An 18,136-nucleotide genomic window follows, 5' to 3' on the forward strand; every position below is an offset into this window, starting at 1 on the left:
TTGGCCGAGTATCGGACTCGTTTTCCCCAAGGACGGGACGTTTTCTCGGATTTTTATCATGCGCAGAAGCAAATTTTGCACACGGTACGCTCAACTCTCGGCCGCGTCGTGCTTGCGAAAACTCCCTATTATATAACAAGACAGAGGATTGACAACTATGCCGTAAATTTTATGTAGGCCTATCAGTAAAAGTATACGACCTCCCCAGAATAACAGTTGACTTACAAATAATACAAAATCACTTGTTACGATTGAAACTGCATTAAATAAACTATATATCAAAAAATCTTTTCTGGCATGAAGTAAAAAAAACAATTCAACTTCAAATATATATATTGTCACAAAAATAATCAAAGTGAAATATCTTATCATTGCAACGTTACATATTATTCATATGACAAAAGCAACATCTATAGATTAATTCATGAGATGTGGGTGTGCTAGAAGCAGTAGGAAAAAAGAGTGTAAATTGGGGAAGATTTAATTCAACCTGCTATACTTTGCCTGGTTTAAAGATCGAGAAGTTATGGCGGTTCGTGTAGGAGGGGGCCAATGGTGGAAGGGTGACTGTGTTTTTGGTCAAACCTCTACCAAATTTTGAGAGCCGTCTTTTTATGCCTCCTATCTAGAGTTGGGAGACACAGAATTTCCAGAGCTTGTCTGTTATTACCATACAGCGGCCCAAGCATGAGACGGCAAGCCCTTCGCTAGACAAGCGCAATTTGAGCTTTATGTCTTACGTACCCGAGTGCCAAACTGGTGTAGAATACTCAACCACGTACAGGCCGTATATATATCCATACGAGCAATAGACCGACAACAGGTCAGGCAGGGGAACATTGAATCCCTTGATTCAGCCTCAGTGTAGCCTCATGCTGACCCGCTTGACAATGTCATTAACATGACAGTTCCACTTGAGGTCATTCTGGATCAAAACAAGTTTTACAACTGCAGTACTTATTTTTTGGCGGAATCATTTCTTTGCGTACGAAACGGACATTCATTGCAACGCATTTCTTGGGGGTTAATTTCATGTTGCTTTTTGTTGACCAAATATCTAGTTCATGCACAGTGTTCTGAAGAGTTGACTCGTTCACTTTCCCGCATTCCAGTAATGACAAATCGTCGGCATACTTCCAATTGGGGTGAGCGCTATCACCACACGTGTCGTTGATCAAACACGAAAATATGACCGGATCGAGAAAAGTCCCTTGAGGCGCGCCCGCGGAAACTTCCAGCCAATCAGAGTACGCGGACATGTATCTAACACACTGCGCGCGGTCGGAGAGGAAGCTACAGATCAACGCGACTACTGCGGGCGGGGCATTCATCCCGAGCATCTTGGATATCGGGATGTTGTGGTTAATGCAATCAAACGCTTTACTGAAATGCTACTAGCGTTGACATGGTTTTGGGTTTATCAGTATGGCGAAAGATGGTGTTCAGGATGTCAATGAGATAGTGCGCCGTTGCATGACAGTGATTGTCCTTTCCTATCCCCAAATTGAGACGGGTCAACAGAGGTGCTAGTGCTGCTCATGAGCCAGCTGGTTATGAACTTTTCGGCTATTTATGAGAAGTGGTCCGCTAGCGAGACTGGTCTCAGATCTTCAAAGGATGGCTTAGAGTTTTTTTTTCGGGATTGGTACAATGATAGCACGCTTCCATTGTTTGGGCACTGAAGTGTCATTGAAAGACGCGTTGATGAAGTGGGTAAGCGGGTTGCTCAATAAAGTGAACTCGGTGATGAGTTTGGCAGGAATGCCGTCTGGGCCAGAGGCTTTCCGCGGGTTGATAGAACGAAACTCCCTGTATACTTCCTATGGCAGAACGAGTGGGATAGGCTCGGCAGTCGGTAGGAACGAGGGGAGGGAGGTGAAGTCCATGCAGTTTGTCGATGTCCTGGGCGACATTGATGAAAGACTCGTTGACCTATCCAGCTTTTCCTACAAAGTCACCCCGACGTAATCCCTCAATCACTGCAGGAGTCTGATTTGTTGTTATTCCAGTCATAGTTGTTATACTTCTATGTCACTGAGAGGGGTTTGTCTTCTTCATTTTTTTTTGTACGTGGTCCACATAAAATGAAGACTTTCCAGAGGTCATGCATCGGGTAAACTTGTTCCTTAACTGCCTCCAGCGTGCTGTTTTACCAGCGGAAAATGCCCTCTGACGTTGCTTGATCAAGGATTGGATTTTGGGTGTGCTCCAAGGTTTGTCATTGTCATGCGTTTTTAGCTCACCTGAGCCAAAGACTCAAGTGAGCTATTGCGATCGCTCTTCGTCCGGCGTCCGTCGGTGTGATGGAATATGCAAATGGACACCATGCCCCCAGCTCTCAAAGCTACCCCACCACAAGTTTCCAATGTTCTCAGGTAAGAGTCTGCCAGAATGCATTGAAGGTGAAGTTGCGATACTCAGGTGAGCGCGAGACCCCCGGGTCTCTTGTTACCGTACGCGTGTTGGGAAGTATGTGTCGATCAGAGGGAGGAGGGTTGAATAGAATGTCTCACATTTAGCGTCAACATCAGTAGCACCATGAACATGAGACCAGTCACAATCACTCAGCTTCTGACCGAATTCACGCATGGCACTGTCCGGCATAGGTTGAGTTGTCCGTTTGAGTTGGACTAGATTCGGCTTTGGTGTGAATTCCCGTGGAGACCACATGACCGTGGCATGGTCGCTGGCGCCAAGTGGGGGTAGTATCAATGGCGTCACATAAAATTGGTTTATATTACTCACAATTTTATCCAGTGTTTGATGACCCCTGGTCGGTTTGTTAACAACTCGTGCAAATCCATTACTGGCAGTCAGCGGAGTGACGTCGATCTCAATGAAGTCCCCCAGTAGGATAAAGCCAACATTGGGGTGCTCAGACGAAATGAGGTCCATCGATTTAAGGAAATGATCGATCAGGTTGTCGGCTGTGGGCGTGTTGGCTGGGTGATAAATGGCCGCGACAATGATGGAAACTGATTGTGGAAGTGGTTCTAGGAAGACTTTCAACCATACTACTTCTAGTTCATCAGGCGGTGCGAACTCGATTTCACACATCGTAATTCTGCAACATGATGTAATATGGTCTGGTAGATCGCAACGAAACCAGGTTTCTGTGACTGCTGTGACGTCGATATCATAAGTTCTTACATAGGTGAAGAACTCATCATTTTTGTTGTTGAGCGACCGCGAGTTCGCCAAAAGAAATATAGGAAACTCGGGTATGTTCTTACCAATGGAATTGACGCAAGCGGTACGCACCCGCAGGTTCTATTTCTTTGTGGCGGTTCGCTTTCCATTCGCAGAGGTGAAGAGTCGGCCGATGTCATCCGATGTCCGATTACAGTTGGTATATTCCTTCGAAGTCGTCTGCCCCCTCTTTTACCTCTGTGGTTGCGTTTTTTTCCTCCGAGATTGAAGGTCGATTCCAAGCTGTCGAATGGTATCCAACGTTATGTATGATAAAGGCGTATGGACGTGATTATGTAACCTTAACAAAGAGTCCACTGGGTATGACAGGCGGCGTCTTTGTTGTAACCTTTGCGCGGGAAGTTCAAGTTTGGCATCCATTTTTATCAAACAAGCTACCTCGCCTGGTGATGGGACGCCAGAGTAGGCTGCCGGAACTAGCAGTCTGGCTAACCTTGATGGCCCGTAATAGATATATTGAGACAACAGTGAGAGTCCAGTGAAAAATCAGCATGTTTGCTCTGCAGTTAAGAAATGTGCTACCTCACAATGCAGCGCCAAAATTTATCTCGGTGGTTTAACAATGTAGGCACCAGACAGGTAATAAGAGCAGTCACTCCATTTTATATCATTTTGTATTTTAAAAAAAAATTATACTGTCTGTTATAAACAAGTCTTTCTACTACCTTACTACGAAGAATAGAGATAGGACGGTAATGGGCATTGATGGGAGATAAGAGAGGAGTCATCTTTTTTGTATAGTGGAATAACTTTTGCAATTTTACATGAGTTCGGAAATATACCAGTTGAGAGCGATGAGTTACAAATATGTACTAAAGGTGTCATTATACTACCAAAAATTTGTTTCAAAAGAAACGTGCCCAATTCATCATGACCAATTGTATTATTTGATTTTAATGAATGTGCAATGTCAAGAATCTTACTATAGATTGTTGGTTTAAAAAATAATGAAGTATCATTTCAACTGTATAGATCCATATTGTGAAAAAAAATAGCAGCCAACGACGGCATGCTTCTTTTTATGTGTCAGTGTCATTTCTTGTAGCTAACAGATGTTTAGGGCCGACAAGTTGGAAGATCGGAAATAATACATAAACGGTTGTGGAAGCACTGTGTTACACTGAAGGGAGAGAGACTACAAAAGCGGGCTAATCCCGCTTGGCACCTTTACCGGATGTAGAGACGCAGTAGGTCTCACGCATGTGGAACAGAGCTATGAGATGTGCCTATACCCAAAAATCAGTGCAAGCCAGAGATGTCGTCAATTGTTTGTAATGTTTGCAAGAAGCAGCAAACATACGAAGCACTCGTCTTGAGGTCGTACCAGGTCACTGGTAGTCAATTTTGGTGAATGAGGTGATCCGAGTATCCTCTCGGATCACCTTCTGTATCTGTACTGATTCTTTATTCTTCTTTATTTCTCCTCAAAAGTTGTGTAGAGGTTAACTCAGAAAGTCCTCTGCCTATCAATTTCAAAATTATACCATATATATATCGTGTCCCCCAAACGACAGATCTAGTTTCCTTTTTATGACGTCAAACGGCATATTTATTAGCTCTTGATATGACTACCAGCAGAGCTGGGCGCGCATTGTAAAATTACTTTATTCCTAAGGACACTGCTCACTGTACGACTTTAAGTCGCACGACTGACAGACTTTGGATCCGAAATAAATCACAATAGCCCCAGAAAAAACACGCTTTTTGATTTTAGATCCAAAGTCGCTTTGTCGTGCGACCGAAAGTAGTATTGTGCGATGGCATTTAGTCGCTGCAAAAGTACGTGATGTCCTTGGATGTTTGCCTAGAGCAAATAAAAGAGGATTTTTGTTAATATTATAGTTTTATTTTGTAACCTCGCTAAGATTTCTGTCATGATCAAAGTCTAACACTACGTACACTTCTAGACATTATTTCCTTGGAAATGCTTCGATATGATCTGCGACATTTTTTTTTTGTTTCAATCAATATTTTATTTCGATTTCATCATCCATCATTGATTACAATTCAATATTTAATTGTGTTGCTTGCAGCGTGACATTTCAAATGTATATCAAAATATTACAAAATAATTCTTAGGACTGTCATTGTGTCAATTTCCGATTGTTCTACTACTCGTATACAATACACAGTAACTGCTTCACAAATATAATCATCCCCGCAATAATTATAAAATCAATTGTTGTTAATGCCTAATGGGTCAGCAAAACCAAAATGTATGTACAATACACATTACAAAATATACCCATTGACTGCGTCCGTATACTCGTCACAGCAGTGATTATGAGATAATGAAATCAATATTGTTAAGGGGTCAAACACAAGGTCTGCATACCTATGTATCAGGTGTCAACAAAAAGCCTACATACCTATGTACACACAATACAATATACAAACATTTTACAAATCTACATGATCAATGTCTACATAATTCATACCTATAAACATTACCCCTTCATCGCTCACCCGTATAACCTCAACAACACTTCCCCCTCTAAATAGGCATACTCCAGGTATACCTCACTCCAGCACAGATACACACACATATTTGCACACACACACACACACACACACACACGCCCACAAACATCGAACCTGTTCACCAAACACTCAACAACAAAAAGCACAAAAAAGGTATCAAATAGATGTGCATTAAGTATCCCGTGTCATTAATTGATTCCATTTCCTGTTGTGCAAGGCCAGCGTACCTCGTTTCATTGCTAATTTCCTTTCTTCTTCTCTACTTCCTAACATTCTTTCTCTAATTTCTCTTATCAAAGGGGGCCTGCTCTTTTCCTTCGAAAATACAAATATCATCCATTTTATCAATAATATCAAATGGTTTATGAGTTGTCCTTTTCCAATATCCTGCGTTTTAATACCAGCATGAACAGATTGCCAATCTAACTTTTGCATCTGGGGTAAAACAAAAACTTCACTACACAATTTCCAAATCTGATTGACTTTCCTACAATGAAAAAACAAATGTTCATAAGTCTCAACCTCAGAATAACAAAATGTACATTGATTATCTCCTACAAAACCAAAAGAAAATAACTTAGCTTTTGTATGTATTAAACCATACAACATTTTATATTGAAATTCACGCAGCTTACAATCAAGAGTAGACTTCCGAAGCCTTAGAAAAATCGATCTAATATCTATTTCCTCGAAATTATATAAACCATAAATTATTATATGCTGATGATGTTTCAATTCCATCCCTCATCAATGCTTTATAAATAAGTTTTGATGTTATATCCTGTATATGATATATTTTATTCTGCAAATATAATTCAATTTTCAGTTGAGTATCCTCCATATTCATTTCTCGTTTTAATGTACCCTTCCATGATGACGGTAATGCTAAAAATATTTCAAACATTTTTCCAATCATTTCTTCACTAAATCCTAATCTTAAAAACTCCCTTCTCCCTTTAAAGTCCCCATTTACATCTACCAAATGATGAACTTTATATACATTCCTAAGAAATAACTCTTTATCAAATATTGTATGTCCATCAATCAAAATAAATTTATTATTAAAAATTACCTCATTCCTTTTTGAATCCTCTTTCAAAATCAAACTTCTACTTCATGGATAACTGATATCGATGGATATATCGATGGATGGATAACTGATATCGATCTCAATAATATCAATTCCAAACAATCGACGGCTGAAGGAAGGAGTAATGAAATACCTAGCATTTTGCAAAGGCAACTCGCAATGGACTCGCACACAGCGAGCGGTGGAGTCGCACACAGGTGGATCGAAGCAAGCTTGACGCTTGCGCACCGTGTGTGCGAGTCCACTGCTCTCTGTGAGCGTGTCCTCAAATTAAGGCGAGCTGCCTTTGCAAAAGGCTTTGATACACCCAGTAGACTTCCCTTCAACCAACCGAATGAGTAACCTACTCAAACGTGTGGAGAAATATTTGAAGAGAACCAATACTGTTTGTGCGATGGGATCTTTGAACTTCTGTCGCACAGAAAATATTTGGTTGTAACCACCTTTGTTGAAGAATGTTTCCGAGAATTCTTTTCTCAAAGGTATTCCACTGCTCAATGATTGACAATTATTGTCTCGAAGGTTGTTGAAGGTCTCATCTGGCATCAGAGTAACCACTTGTAGACACAGCACCCGAATGGCAGTGTTTCTTAAGTATGGGGCAAGATTGTAACTGCCGTCTCAAAGGCAACACAGTGTTGAATAATGGGGGAACTACTGTCTCATAATTACTTCCATTCAAGTATGGAAGGGTATAATGTGGGACCTCGTCTTCTCAACTCCTCGTCCCCGAGAAGCATAGAGAAGGCGCGGGATATGACAACAAGATTCTGTCTTCTTGTCTTCTCGAACCCGAAAAGTTGAGAAGGTGTTATCTTGGATCTCGCCTTCTCTTTCGACCCGTGATGTCGAGATGACGACATTTAACAACTCGTCTCCTTGCTTTCTCCGTCCCGAAGAATCGAGAAGATGAGGTCTCCGATCTCGCTTTTCGAAGCGGTCTATAGATGATCCTTCTAGTCTGCTCAGACCCAAGAGGACTAGACCACGATATCTTGGATCTGCCCTGCTCGGACCCAAAGACGAGATGAATTATCTTCTCGGTCGAACTCTCAGTCGCAGGAGTGTCCGTTCAACGCCTGGAAGAAGAAAAGGGCCAATCTTCCCTTGTATGAGACAAATTTCGTGCTTGTGCTCCAACTTTTTGACTCGATGGATGCTCTCGGTAATTACAGTCTGAATTAAAGGTATAATCGCAGTCTTAAATTGCTCAGCTCACAGTCAGGGATACAAGTGTTTTCCAAATGATCACGAGCGATCCTCCTTAAAGATTTGATCTCTGGGTCATTTTCTAAAGTCGAAACAAGTCAATACGAGTCTTCAAAAGTTCAAGGTATTCATGCTTATTGCTTTAAAACAGAGAGACTGATGCACATAATTATTATGACCCTTAAACGGAAACCAATGATATGCTCGTACATTATGCATGGGCAAAGGGTATCGAAGACAAAATCCTGTAAGTACGTAGATGTCACGATCACCAACGACATAAACTAAGGTGCACACATCCAGAAAACCCAGCCTTAGACACCTCTAACCCTTCATTTCCAGAAGTCCAGAGAAATGAGACAAGAAGGTGAAGGTGGCTGCATACAATCAACTTGTATGCACCCTGCACCTGGTATCCACATACCCAGACGGATTGTCTGATCCTAGAAAATGTTCAGCGCCAAGCAGACAGGTTTGTGTTCCGTGACTACTGGAGGGAATCTAGCGTCAGCTATATGCTCTATTGTCTTGGCTGGGATACTCTACAACATCGTTGCCTCTTCCGTCAGTGAGAGATGTTCTACACGATCCATTATGGTTTTGTCAACATAGCCATGCCAGGGGAAATCAGCACAGCACAGAACAACACAAGGGTTCACAACCTGTCATACCTCCAACCATACTCCAGAGTCAACTGCCATCTTTACAGTTTATACTCCCAAATCATACGAATCTGGAACACTGTGACTCTCCCAGCCAAAGTAGTAAACATCGGGTACTTCGATGACCTTTAGGGGTGCAGCCCTACCTGTCATTGGACTACTCTCAATTGAAGTGCTGTACCGAGAGGTACCCCTGCACCAAGCTTCAGCACCTGTATACAGACGCATTCGACCTCACATCACCACATGCATCTGCTGCAACACTCTGTACAACACGGCCCTCTCCACGACTGCGCGTCTTCGCTTTTTGGAGTGTATACTCATTCCGGGTTGAAGGTTTAAGGTATCTCCAGCCATAATACGACCGCCGGTGAAGTTTCTCAATTTCCAGCGGCAAACTCCGTGAACGGTGGTCTGGTTCGGGTGCCACCCTCTGACCTTCTGTACTTGATTCGGCTGTTGATTGGCTTTTGAGAATGTTCGGGTATATAACTTCGCACGAAATTGAAAATTCCATACAAGTACTCCATTTGCCATCATATGACAACTTCGGGACAGTGCGACGCCACCCACACTGAGAACATCATACGATGGAAAGACGTTGGCAATGTGGTGTGATTTACTGTAAAACGTTGATGGGGTGCTGTAGTTTCTATCAGTGTTAGATTGAGACCGCCTGGCCTTGTTGCAATGGGACTGAATAAGCTGGTAATTCACACGTGCTGGCCTTCTCTCTCTCACATACGCTCTTTCCATCAAAGATTCAGAGGAGAAATAACGTTACTGTTGATAGACCGTTCTCTTGGGATACCCGTGTACGTGCTATTGAGCTCAACTTGATTGACACGATTGTGGCAGGCTGGGACCAAAGACCCGCGCTTTTCCCAGGTGGTGAACCGTCAGTCACTGAAGAAAACACACTGTGCCACGTGGGACGACAACTGTAACGTTATCGCCTCCAAAACCAACGAGACGTGCCTATTGTCAAAGCACTTAAAACCCACAATCCCTTGGCTTTCTCGGTGGGAAATCATTCGCAATGGAAAGTTTTATACATGAAGTCCCTCTGCAAAGAGACGAAAAATGAGTTCAGAAATATTTGAAATGCAGAGTGTCATGTCAGGAATGTGTTCTGAAGAAAGGTTTCGGTTGAATACGATTCATTGGAGACTTCCAGGTCCTTTCTGCTATCCGGTGGATTAGCCTAGATTAAAGAAAACGCAGGGATTTCATACCAAAGGCTAAAAATTCAGGCTTAATATTCGACGGTAAAATGTGTACACAGATTTCCATATGTATGCCTGTGTTCCATTTTGCAGTGTTCGTCATTTCAATTGGCTTGCAACAGGAAACCTTGAAAAAGGAAGAAAGAAAAAAAAAACAGTATCAGGAAGGGTTTCAGAACAATTATTGCCTGAAGTATTAAAGGCGGCAAGACAATTCTTGAAGCCTCAAATTCTAAGAGATGACCATAAGAACGCCTTAATTTGTTGACTTAAGGTTCTTACGGCGTTCATAATAAAGCCTTGCGAAAGTAGATTCGTACGACGTTCTCGTACGACGTTCATACGAACAACTCATAGACTTTGTAAGACGTTCGTAAGCTACTCGTAAGGACTACATATAGTTTATGCAACTGTTGGGTATTAGGAATATGAAGCCAAATACACGAAGTTCTAATCCTCATTCTGTTCATGGTGTTCGACGAGAAAAAAAAATACGGGACTAGCAACAGTCATAATTGTCGACAGTACATGGCTGCGTTTTGTTGTTTTTTGTTGTGCTTTCTTTCTTTTTTTTTGCAACCGGACAACATATACAAAAATTCGCAAGATCTTAATTCTTACGAATGACTTGAGAATGCCGTGAGCTGCACGCACGAATATCTTGTAACAACAAAAGTCATAAGATGCCTGTGAGTATGACGGAATGAGAACTCAAGGCATTCTTGCGAAAAACGTACGAACTCTAAGGCCATTATAATATATAATAACCGAAAATCATTTTGTTTCTGAAGAAAGTCCTAAGTTGTTTTTGCGAATTAGACGGCGTTCGTACGAATTTCTACGAATTTCTACGAATTTCTACGAACTCCTGAATTCGTATAAACAGGGAGATTTGTACGAATGCATCGTTCGTACGAACATTGGTGACCGTAGCTTTAGGTCGATGAAGTCACATATCCATAGACAGCCATCTTTGCTTTCCCGATTGTGATGAAAATTTTCTTGTCTCTTGAATCTTTACTCTTTCCATTGAAAACTACTTGTACATGAACTAACTTATTTTTTGTCGAGTCTACTTCTTCATGATAATTATAATAGTGCCCCCTATGTACCACTCAACGTTACCTGATGTTTAAGCAAAAAAGCAACAATAGGCGTTTTCACATCAGCCCGATAAAAATCCAAGCTCGAGATATTTTCCTATTTCCCAAGTCAGAAAATAGCGCGCTATTTCGAAACATCGGGCTGATGTGAAAACGCCTAATAACAACAAAGATGTACTTGCTATTATGTAATTAAGAATGAGGTGACAGATTAGAACAGTGTTTCAATAATCATGATACTTAAAAAAAAAAGAAAGAAGAGAAGACAAACTAGTGACATCTGATGAGTTAGCACGCTTGTATCCTGTTGTCATTTCAGTCCGTGTAGTCTATAGTCATCACGATTCATTGATTTCTATTTCTGTTTTTTTTTTTCTCTTAAACAGCGTTCTGCAAGATGCACAAAGAGATCGGGCCGTGCAGCACATACTATCCGTACTGGTACTACGACACTCGCGCCAAAACTTGCCAGACGTTCACCTACGGCGGTTGCCTTGGCAACAAGAACCGGTTCGTTAGCAAGGAGGAGTGCGTGCGCACCTGTGGTCAAGGTATGATGGATTCGTTATTCGATGTTACCACCTTCTTTGAAAACTATATGTGACCCTGCACCACAAAACCAACAAAAAGTCGCCAGACATGGATTCCCCTAACCTACATAGATATTGGAAAGAAAGCACACATTGTAGAAAAGTTTGAACTGAGAAAAGAGGCTGTTGAGTAGAGTTTATTTAAGCGCTTAATCTGTACTAAGCCATGCTACCTGTGCCATGAATGGGACAAAAACATGATGTAAACCACTGTAGCAACAACAATGACGGGATTACCAGATTAAGCTGAAATTGAGCATGCTTATAAACATATTCTGTTCATGATAAATGTCAACTTTCAAAGCAGTAGCATCATCCTTTTAATAGTTATTAGAGTTGAAAGTGAAAGAGTGTGCAAAGGATTTTCAAGAAATGAAAAGGGGCCTTTATGAAAAACGTGATCACACTACTCTACCCCCCCCCCCAAAAAAAAAAGTGGGTTGTAGAAAAACTGCTAAAAACACACGTTCCCATTCAATTTATGATCCCAAACTCAAGGATAATGAAGAGGAAGAATATCTCTTTCAGAAAATATTACAAACTCAAAATTGACTCGGTTGACCCGTTTTACATTTCTTGAGTCCCCACATAAAATCAAGAATGCAACTTTTTGTTTGTTTTGTTATGCACGGTCACATATCATCCTTCTGCGATAATTCCATTGTTTGAGTGTAGGAATGTTTCATTAACGCTGTCAATGCAGCACATAAAGCAGAAAACTTTTGTTATCAAAAACATCTGCGTGAGAAACTGTGGCCCGTAAAAAGAGAGCAATGTCCTTTATTTGTCAAGTTTTTCTTTTTCTTTTTCTTAAACTAGGTAAATTCAACAATATCAAAGTAATGAATAATGACGTTATTGTTACAATAGTTATTGCAAGTATTAAGTTTATAGCGGTTTCACTATTCCTATCATGTGTATATCATTGGCATAACCAATTATTGTTGTAACAGTACTAGAAGCAGAATCTTAAGTTACCACCACCATTTTTATCTTCACTACTACATGTATGTTATTTGTTATCAACATTACCATCATCTAATAGCACCTGCCTATTCTATGCGCATCCTCATGTATTCAGAGAGTACGATCGCTCCGGGGATGTTGAGCACCTCGCTGGAGATCACGACCAACGTGGCGACCACGCCCCAGCCCCTCCCCCGCGTGGTCGAGCAGCCCGTGGACCAGACGGTGTTCGAGGGGGACACCGTCACCCTGAACTGCTTTGCCTCGGGCGCCGTGGAGTACTCGTGGCGGCGCATCGACGGTCCCATGCCGGAGGAGAAGTAAGGATCCCTTTCTACATAATTATTTTTAGACATGATACGTATCTTGCTTGCTTATGTGCTTGTTTGTGTGTTTGTGTGTGTATGTGTGCGCGCGTGTGTGTATGTGAATATCTTTTATAGTGAAATGTAACACAATGCAGAGAAAGAGAAGGAGGGGAGATAAAGTGTATCAAAGTCCAATTTCGGCATCTGAGGTATCTGCGGTATTTGAATTTTCGTTTATCTCTCTCTATATGATATAGTGTCATTATATGAATAGATAGATAAAGGAGTAAATAGGTAAGTATATGTACGGTCTATAGATAATAAATGAATAAATAAATGAATAAATTAAATATAGGAATTGATAATGATAATATATATCTATAGTACATGTAAAAATACAATATGTATTCACGCTTAACATGTACAGTATGTGTTTGTGTGTGTACGCAATTCCACATTAGCATATATACATGCGTACATTTTATATCATACTAATGACAACAGTAGGGATAGAATGTGATAATTCGATTTGAGTGTAATTAGCGAATATCAATAGACATGAATTTAAAGACGACTGTGCGTCATTTTTCCCTTTCGGAGAAGTACAATACCACCACTCAGTGATTAGACCTTTTTGAGTCATGTGCACTATTTAATAGCAACAAACACGGCTCAAACAAGCATACCCCCCCCCCCCCCTCCATGGCGATGATTTGTGAAGTTCAAATAAAAAGCCACTGCAACTTTGTGTACAAATCACTGAAATGCACGCGCTTTCGTAACCAGCTATCATGTATTTTACGTTGCAACTGAATATGACAATCGTAAAAATAATCTCTTTATACCAAGTGACATGACTGATAATTATGAAATACCTCGTTTGCAGAATCCTCACCGAGGAATACTCGGAAGATGGCGCTATTCTCATCATTTCTGACGTAGCTCCAGCGGACGCCGGGCTCTACATGTGCGTAGCGGAGAACAACGCCGGTGTGGAGGAAAGCGTGGCCAGCGTCACGGTACTAGGTAAAACCTCACCGCCTCGTACTCTAAATCTCTTATTACCACAGTTCTACACTTTATTGCAAATTTGATGAAGTGTAGTTGCCAGCGGCGATGACAGAGTTAACTCGTGTTAGTCTTCCTTGTTTTCGCTTCTTGTACTCCGCTCTGTCAAGTGCGTCCATTGTCATCAAATCCTACTCTTGACGTATCCCGATTAAAGGCAAACGTATCTGGGATTTAAGAGGGCGCTATCTTTGCACTTACCTGTCAATCAAAGTAGATTGCGGGCGTGTATAAGCCAGTTCACAGTTAGCTGTCACTAGTCTCAAATGACCTCTCCAACCACAGACTTTGCAAAATATGGAATAGTCTTCAAGAAGAGCAGTTGAAAGCAGCCATGCATGTACAGAAAGTGGTAATTAATTTACATACCAATGCTGCATGAATAGCTTCTGTTAATGTTGCTGAAAAGAATGCACATTCACCTGTAAATACCAATCTGCACCTGGCTCATTTACAACATAGTTGTCATGAAGCCCTATCTAGGTTTTGAATACCTCAGTTGCAAATCTACTTCAAGAAAAGGTCTGCAATGACCTTTATCTGCACATGCTCAGATTGGAGCTGTGAACTGACTTATTACGAAGATCAAGCAAGTTAAATGTTAATCAAAGAAGATCACGGAGCTTATACCTTATTGCGCACGCTTTGCTTTGTATAAATGCAGCCATTCACGATTCAGTGTAGGCAGCGTAAGTGCAGTAAGTGCATTTTGGACTGGACTGATCATATCCATCTTATGTAGATCGAGATCTAGTCGTATCATTTGGTGTCTTATTCTCCTTTCGCAATTTGCCAACCTCATACTCTCTTCACGTGCCGAAACTCACCATAAAATCACTAGAAGGAACGAATTCAAGTCCATCTCTTTAAATTTTTATATGACGCCTTGATTTGTCGCTAATTGCCCGACATGTTTTCACTTTTGTGCCATTTCCGAAATCCACTGTTTATTTCAACCAGTCACATTATGCCTAGATTCACGGAAAAGTTCTTTAGGTGACAGATTACGATACACACATACACTTTAAATCTTCAAAGGAAGATATCGCAAAGCTTTTCACAATCGTGACGCATTTACGCATGTGCAAACTCGTTAAAATTGTATTGGCCAATTGGTACAGCGTTATTCCCTTTATGATCTCATATTGCTACGATCGGACCATAGCTCCTTACCTTCTCGCGATAGTATAACCTTAACGAGATTACGATTTTATTGATGTCATTTCGATATATCTAGGACAGGTGAATGTGGAAAAAATGTGGATGACGCTATCATTGGCAGTATATAAACACTTCAAAATTCTTGGAATTTGACAAAAACAGTTTTTCTCGATTTTCTTCCAAGTTCCGCCAAAGATCGTGAAATTCCCCGAGGACGCCACCATCGTTCAAGGAGAGACACTGGAGCTAAGGTGTGAGTACATGGGATTCCCCCCACCCAAGGTGTACTGGGAGAGAGAGGACGGGCAGTATGTCTCACAGAGGTTAGTCTCCATTCAAGGAATTCATTTGTTTATTTCATATAGCTGCAGTACGCACACAATTTTGTTCATAATTCATGGTCTGATCAAGGAGGGATACCTCCTTGGTCTGATCATGGACTAAATTGCAGCTCCTTGGTCTGATGTACTCGGGGTTACCTTTTCCGTATTGGCCTTGTTCTCCGATAGCGTCTTCCAGATACACTCTAATATGCCTGGGCCAAAAGGGATGTAAGACCTTGAGCATTCTTGTTACATGTAACCTGGTAGACTAAAAGCCTTAGCGCGTCGTGCCGTTTCAATGAGTTTGTTTAATTTCATTAATTTATTCATACACTGTGGTGCAGTGTCAAAACACGAAAGTCATTATCATAGATATCGATTCTACCTTTGCATGAATCATATACCGTCACATCTACCCCAACTTCAATTGGAAGAGAACCACATTATCTAACTTTAAGAAACATTCTATACCTATATTGATGGAAAGGGGAATAGTGAATAAAATTACATATCTTTACTCTCAGTTAGTCTAACAGTGTTTTCCGTTTTTAATAATGATATCGACTAATTGTTTGATTCCCTCTTCGACAGGGTGAACGGCACTGAAGCTGTCGTCATGATCAACGACATCCATGATATCGAGACCGGCATGAGATTTACCTGCGTCGGCCGCAACGAAGCCGGGCTCGACAAGCGGTACATTGACGTCGACGTAAAAGGTGAGTTCAATCATTTCTGAAATTGTTGTTGACGTCGTTTCAAGAACGAAGTCTGAAATTGATTTTACATTAGTTTGACATTCAGAGAAATGTATGTACTGGAACACGACACAGGGGGAAAAGAATGAAAAAAAAATATGGGGAGAAGGAGAAGGAGAGAAAAAATTGTGCAAACAGAAAACGAAGACGAGGAGATAGAAAGAAGGCTGATAATAGAAAGAAGAAAGTCTCTATTATAAGTGACTATTAAAGAGAAGTGATTTCACGTTTTCGGTATTTTATTCTGACTTCATCGGATGCCGTTTATTACGCACTGCCACCGCTTCGAGCTTTACCCAGGTTTATTTTCACCACTGTGGCTGCATGTTTTTCCCCCTTGCTTCCGTATTTGTCTGTATTTGCTGTTCTGTCTCATTTCCTCCATATCATTGTTTTGTTTCTTTGGTATTCTACCCCCTCTCTCCAGCTCCCATCTGTTTGTTTGATTGTGTGTGTTTGTATATGTGTGTGTGGGTGTGTGTTCACCATCTGGTCAATCCTGTTTGTATTCATTGAATTCCTGTCCTCTCTTGCCACCTGTTTCAACACCTGCGGTTTCAAACGAACACCTGCCATTTTTGATTTTTTTTTTTTTTTTGGTGTGGGGGGGGGGTCTTTTTTTTTGCCAGTCTTCCACCTGTTTTCATGTTTGTTTTTGTTTAGCAGATGCCTTTTGCTTTTCAATTCTAGACATTTGTCCTGGCTTCAAGCTATTGTACCTGTTTACATTCTCCTTTATTTTCACTTCTTTTTATTTTGTTTTGCATTAGTTGTTGACTTTCTTAATTCCAATGTGTGTTTTTTTCTTCCTTCAACGAATAGCTGGAGGCCTAGATGATCTAGTTTTCCATCGTCACCTTCAGTTTTGTTTTAGTGAGATTTCTTGGAATGTCTGCCGTATCTCTACTCATCCTGCCATATCATTGTGATTTCAAAAAAGCCTTTCCACTTATTTTTTTTTTTGTATTTGTGATTTTGCCTTCACCGCCAGTTCCATCTTATTTGTGTGTGCGTGTGTGTTTTTGTCTGCGAATGAATATCATCTTTCATCACTTTTTTTTTTCGCGAATAAAGTCGTTTGTCAATGATCCTCCTTTTCTTCTCAAATACAAACAATGTGGTTCTAACGAACTCCCACTTCTTTCCCACGTGTTCCACACTTCGAATGCTTATTTCAACGAATTCGTGTCATTATTTTTCTACCTGCACAAACATTTCTTCGTGACTCTTAATAGTCAATGGGCCAGGCCAGATATTGGTACCACCTGAGGTGGCAAAACCTTTTTGGTGTCATTTTGTTGGTCGGGCATACATATTTTTATCAAGCTATGATAGCATTTCCAAATGAGTAGCTTAGTCGTAATAAATGAATTTTTAACCAATTTGGTCTCGTTGTTATATCCCTATACTTCTGAATCGAGACTAACCGCCTATACAAAGAAGAACACTGCCTTCTGTATGTTCCAAAGAGATTTTTCTCCTCACTGGGAAAAATCTCTTTGGTATGTTCGCAGGTGTTCTGTTGTATATCTTAACGCGGTGCGCTTAGTCTTTATTCAGGGCAGCGAACGGAATATCCAAAGGTTATGATGTCCACAGCGCTTAGTCTTTATTCAAGACGGCGAAGGGAATATCCAAAGCTTATGATACAGTGTATACCCCTTTATCTAAAAACAATAACAACAACAACAACAAAAGCAATTCCTTGTGAATTTTATTGTATTTTTCAATTATTTATCATTTTCCGGTGAAAACTCTGCGGTAAAAACGCTAATACCGCGCCAATGTCGCTTTATTTCCATCCAAAAATGAAAGATAATGCAAAAACAATGTACCGGTACACTACAATTCATTATGATAAATAATAATTTGTAAATGAACGGAGTGATTTTTGTTTAAAACTGATGTATTTGTTGAGAGGGTAGTAAAAAAACAGTATAGATAATCCCTTTTATTGGGAACTTCAGATATGATAACGATA

General features: G+C 40.7%; 1 protein-coding gene across 1 annotated transcript in view; it reads left to right on the forward strand.

The window, feature by feature from the left end:
- Positions 1-18,136, forward strand: part of LOC139710586 (roundabout homolog 2-like) — a 60,886-nt gene that overhangs the window by 17,231 nt on the left and 25,519 nt on the right. The window contains exons 2-6 of the mRNA XM_071622512.1: positions 11,368-11,532; positions 12,653-12,857; positions 13,732-13,871; positions 15,259-15,397; positions 15,989-16,116. Of these exons, the coding sequence (XP_071478613.1) occupies positions 11,368-11,532; positions 12,653-12,857; positions 13,732-13,871; positions 15,259-15,397; positions 15,989-16,116 (777 nt within the window). The remainder of the gene's footprint in view (positions 1-11,367; positions 11,533-12,652; positions 12,858-13,731; positions 13,872-15,258; positions 15,398-15,988; positions 16,117-18,136) is intronic.

This window comes from Diadema antillarum, unplaced genomic scaffold, assembly GCF_040938485.1.
Source record: "Diadema antillarum isolate AM-2024a unplaced genomic scaffold, OU_Dant_1.0 seq00001546_RagTag, whole genome shotgun sequence".
In the NCBI taxonomy this organism is placed as follows: Eukaryota; Metazoa; Echinodermata; class Echinoidea; order Diadematoida; family Diadematidae; genus Diadema; species Diadema antillarum.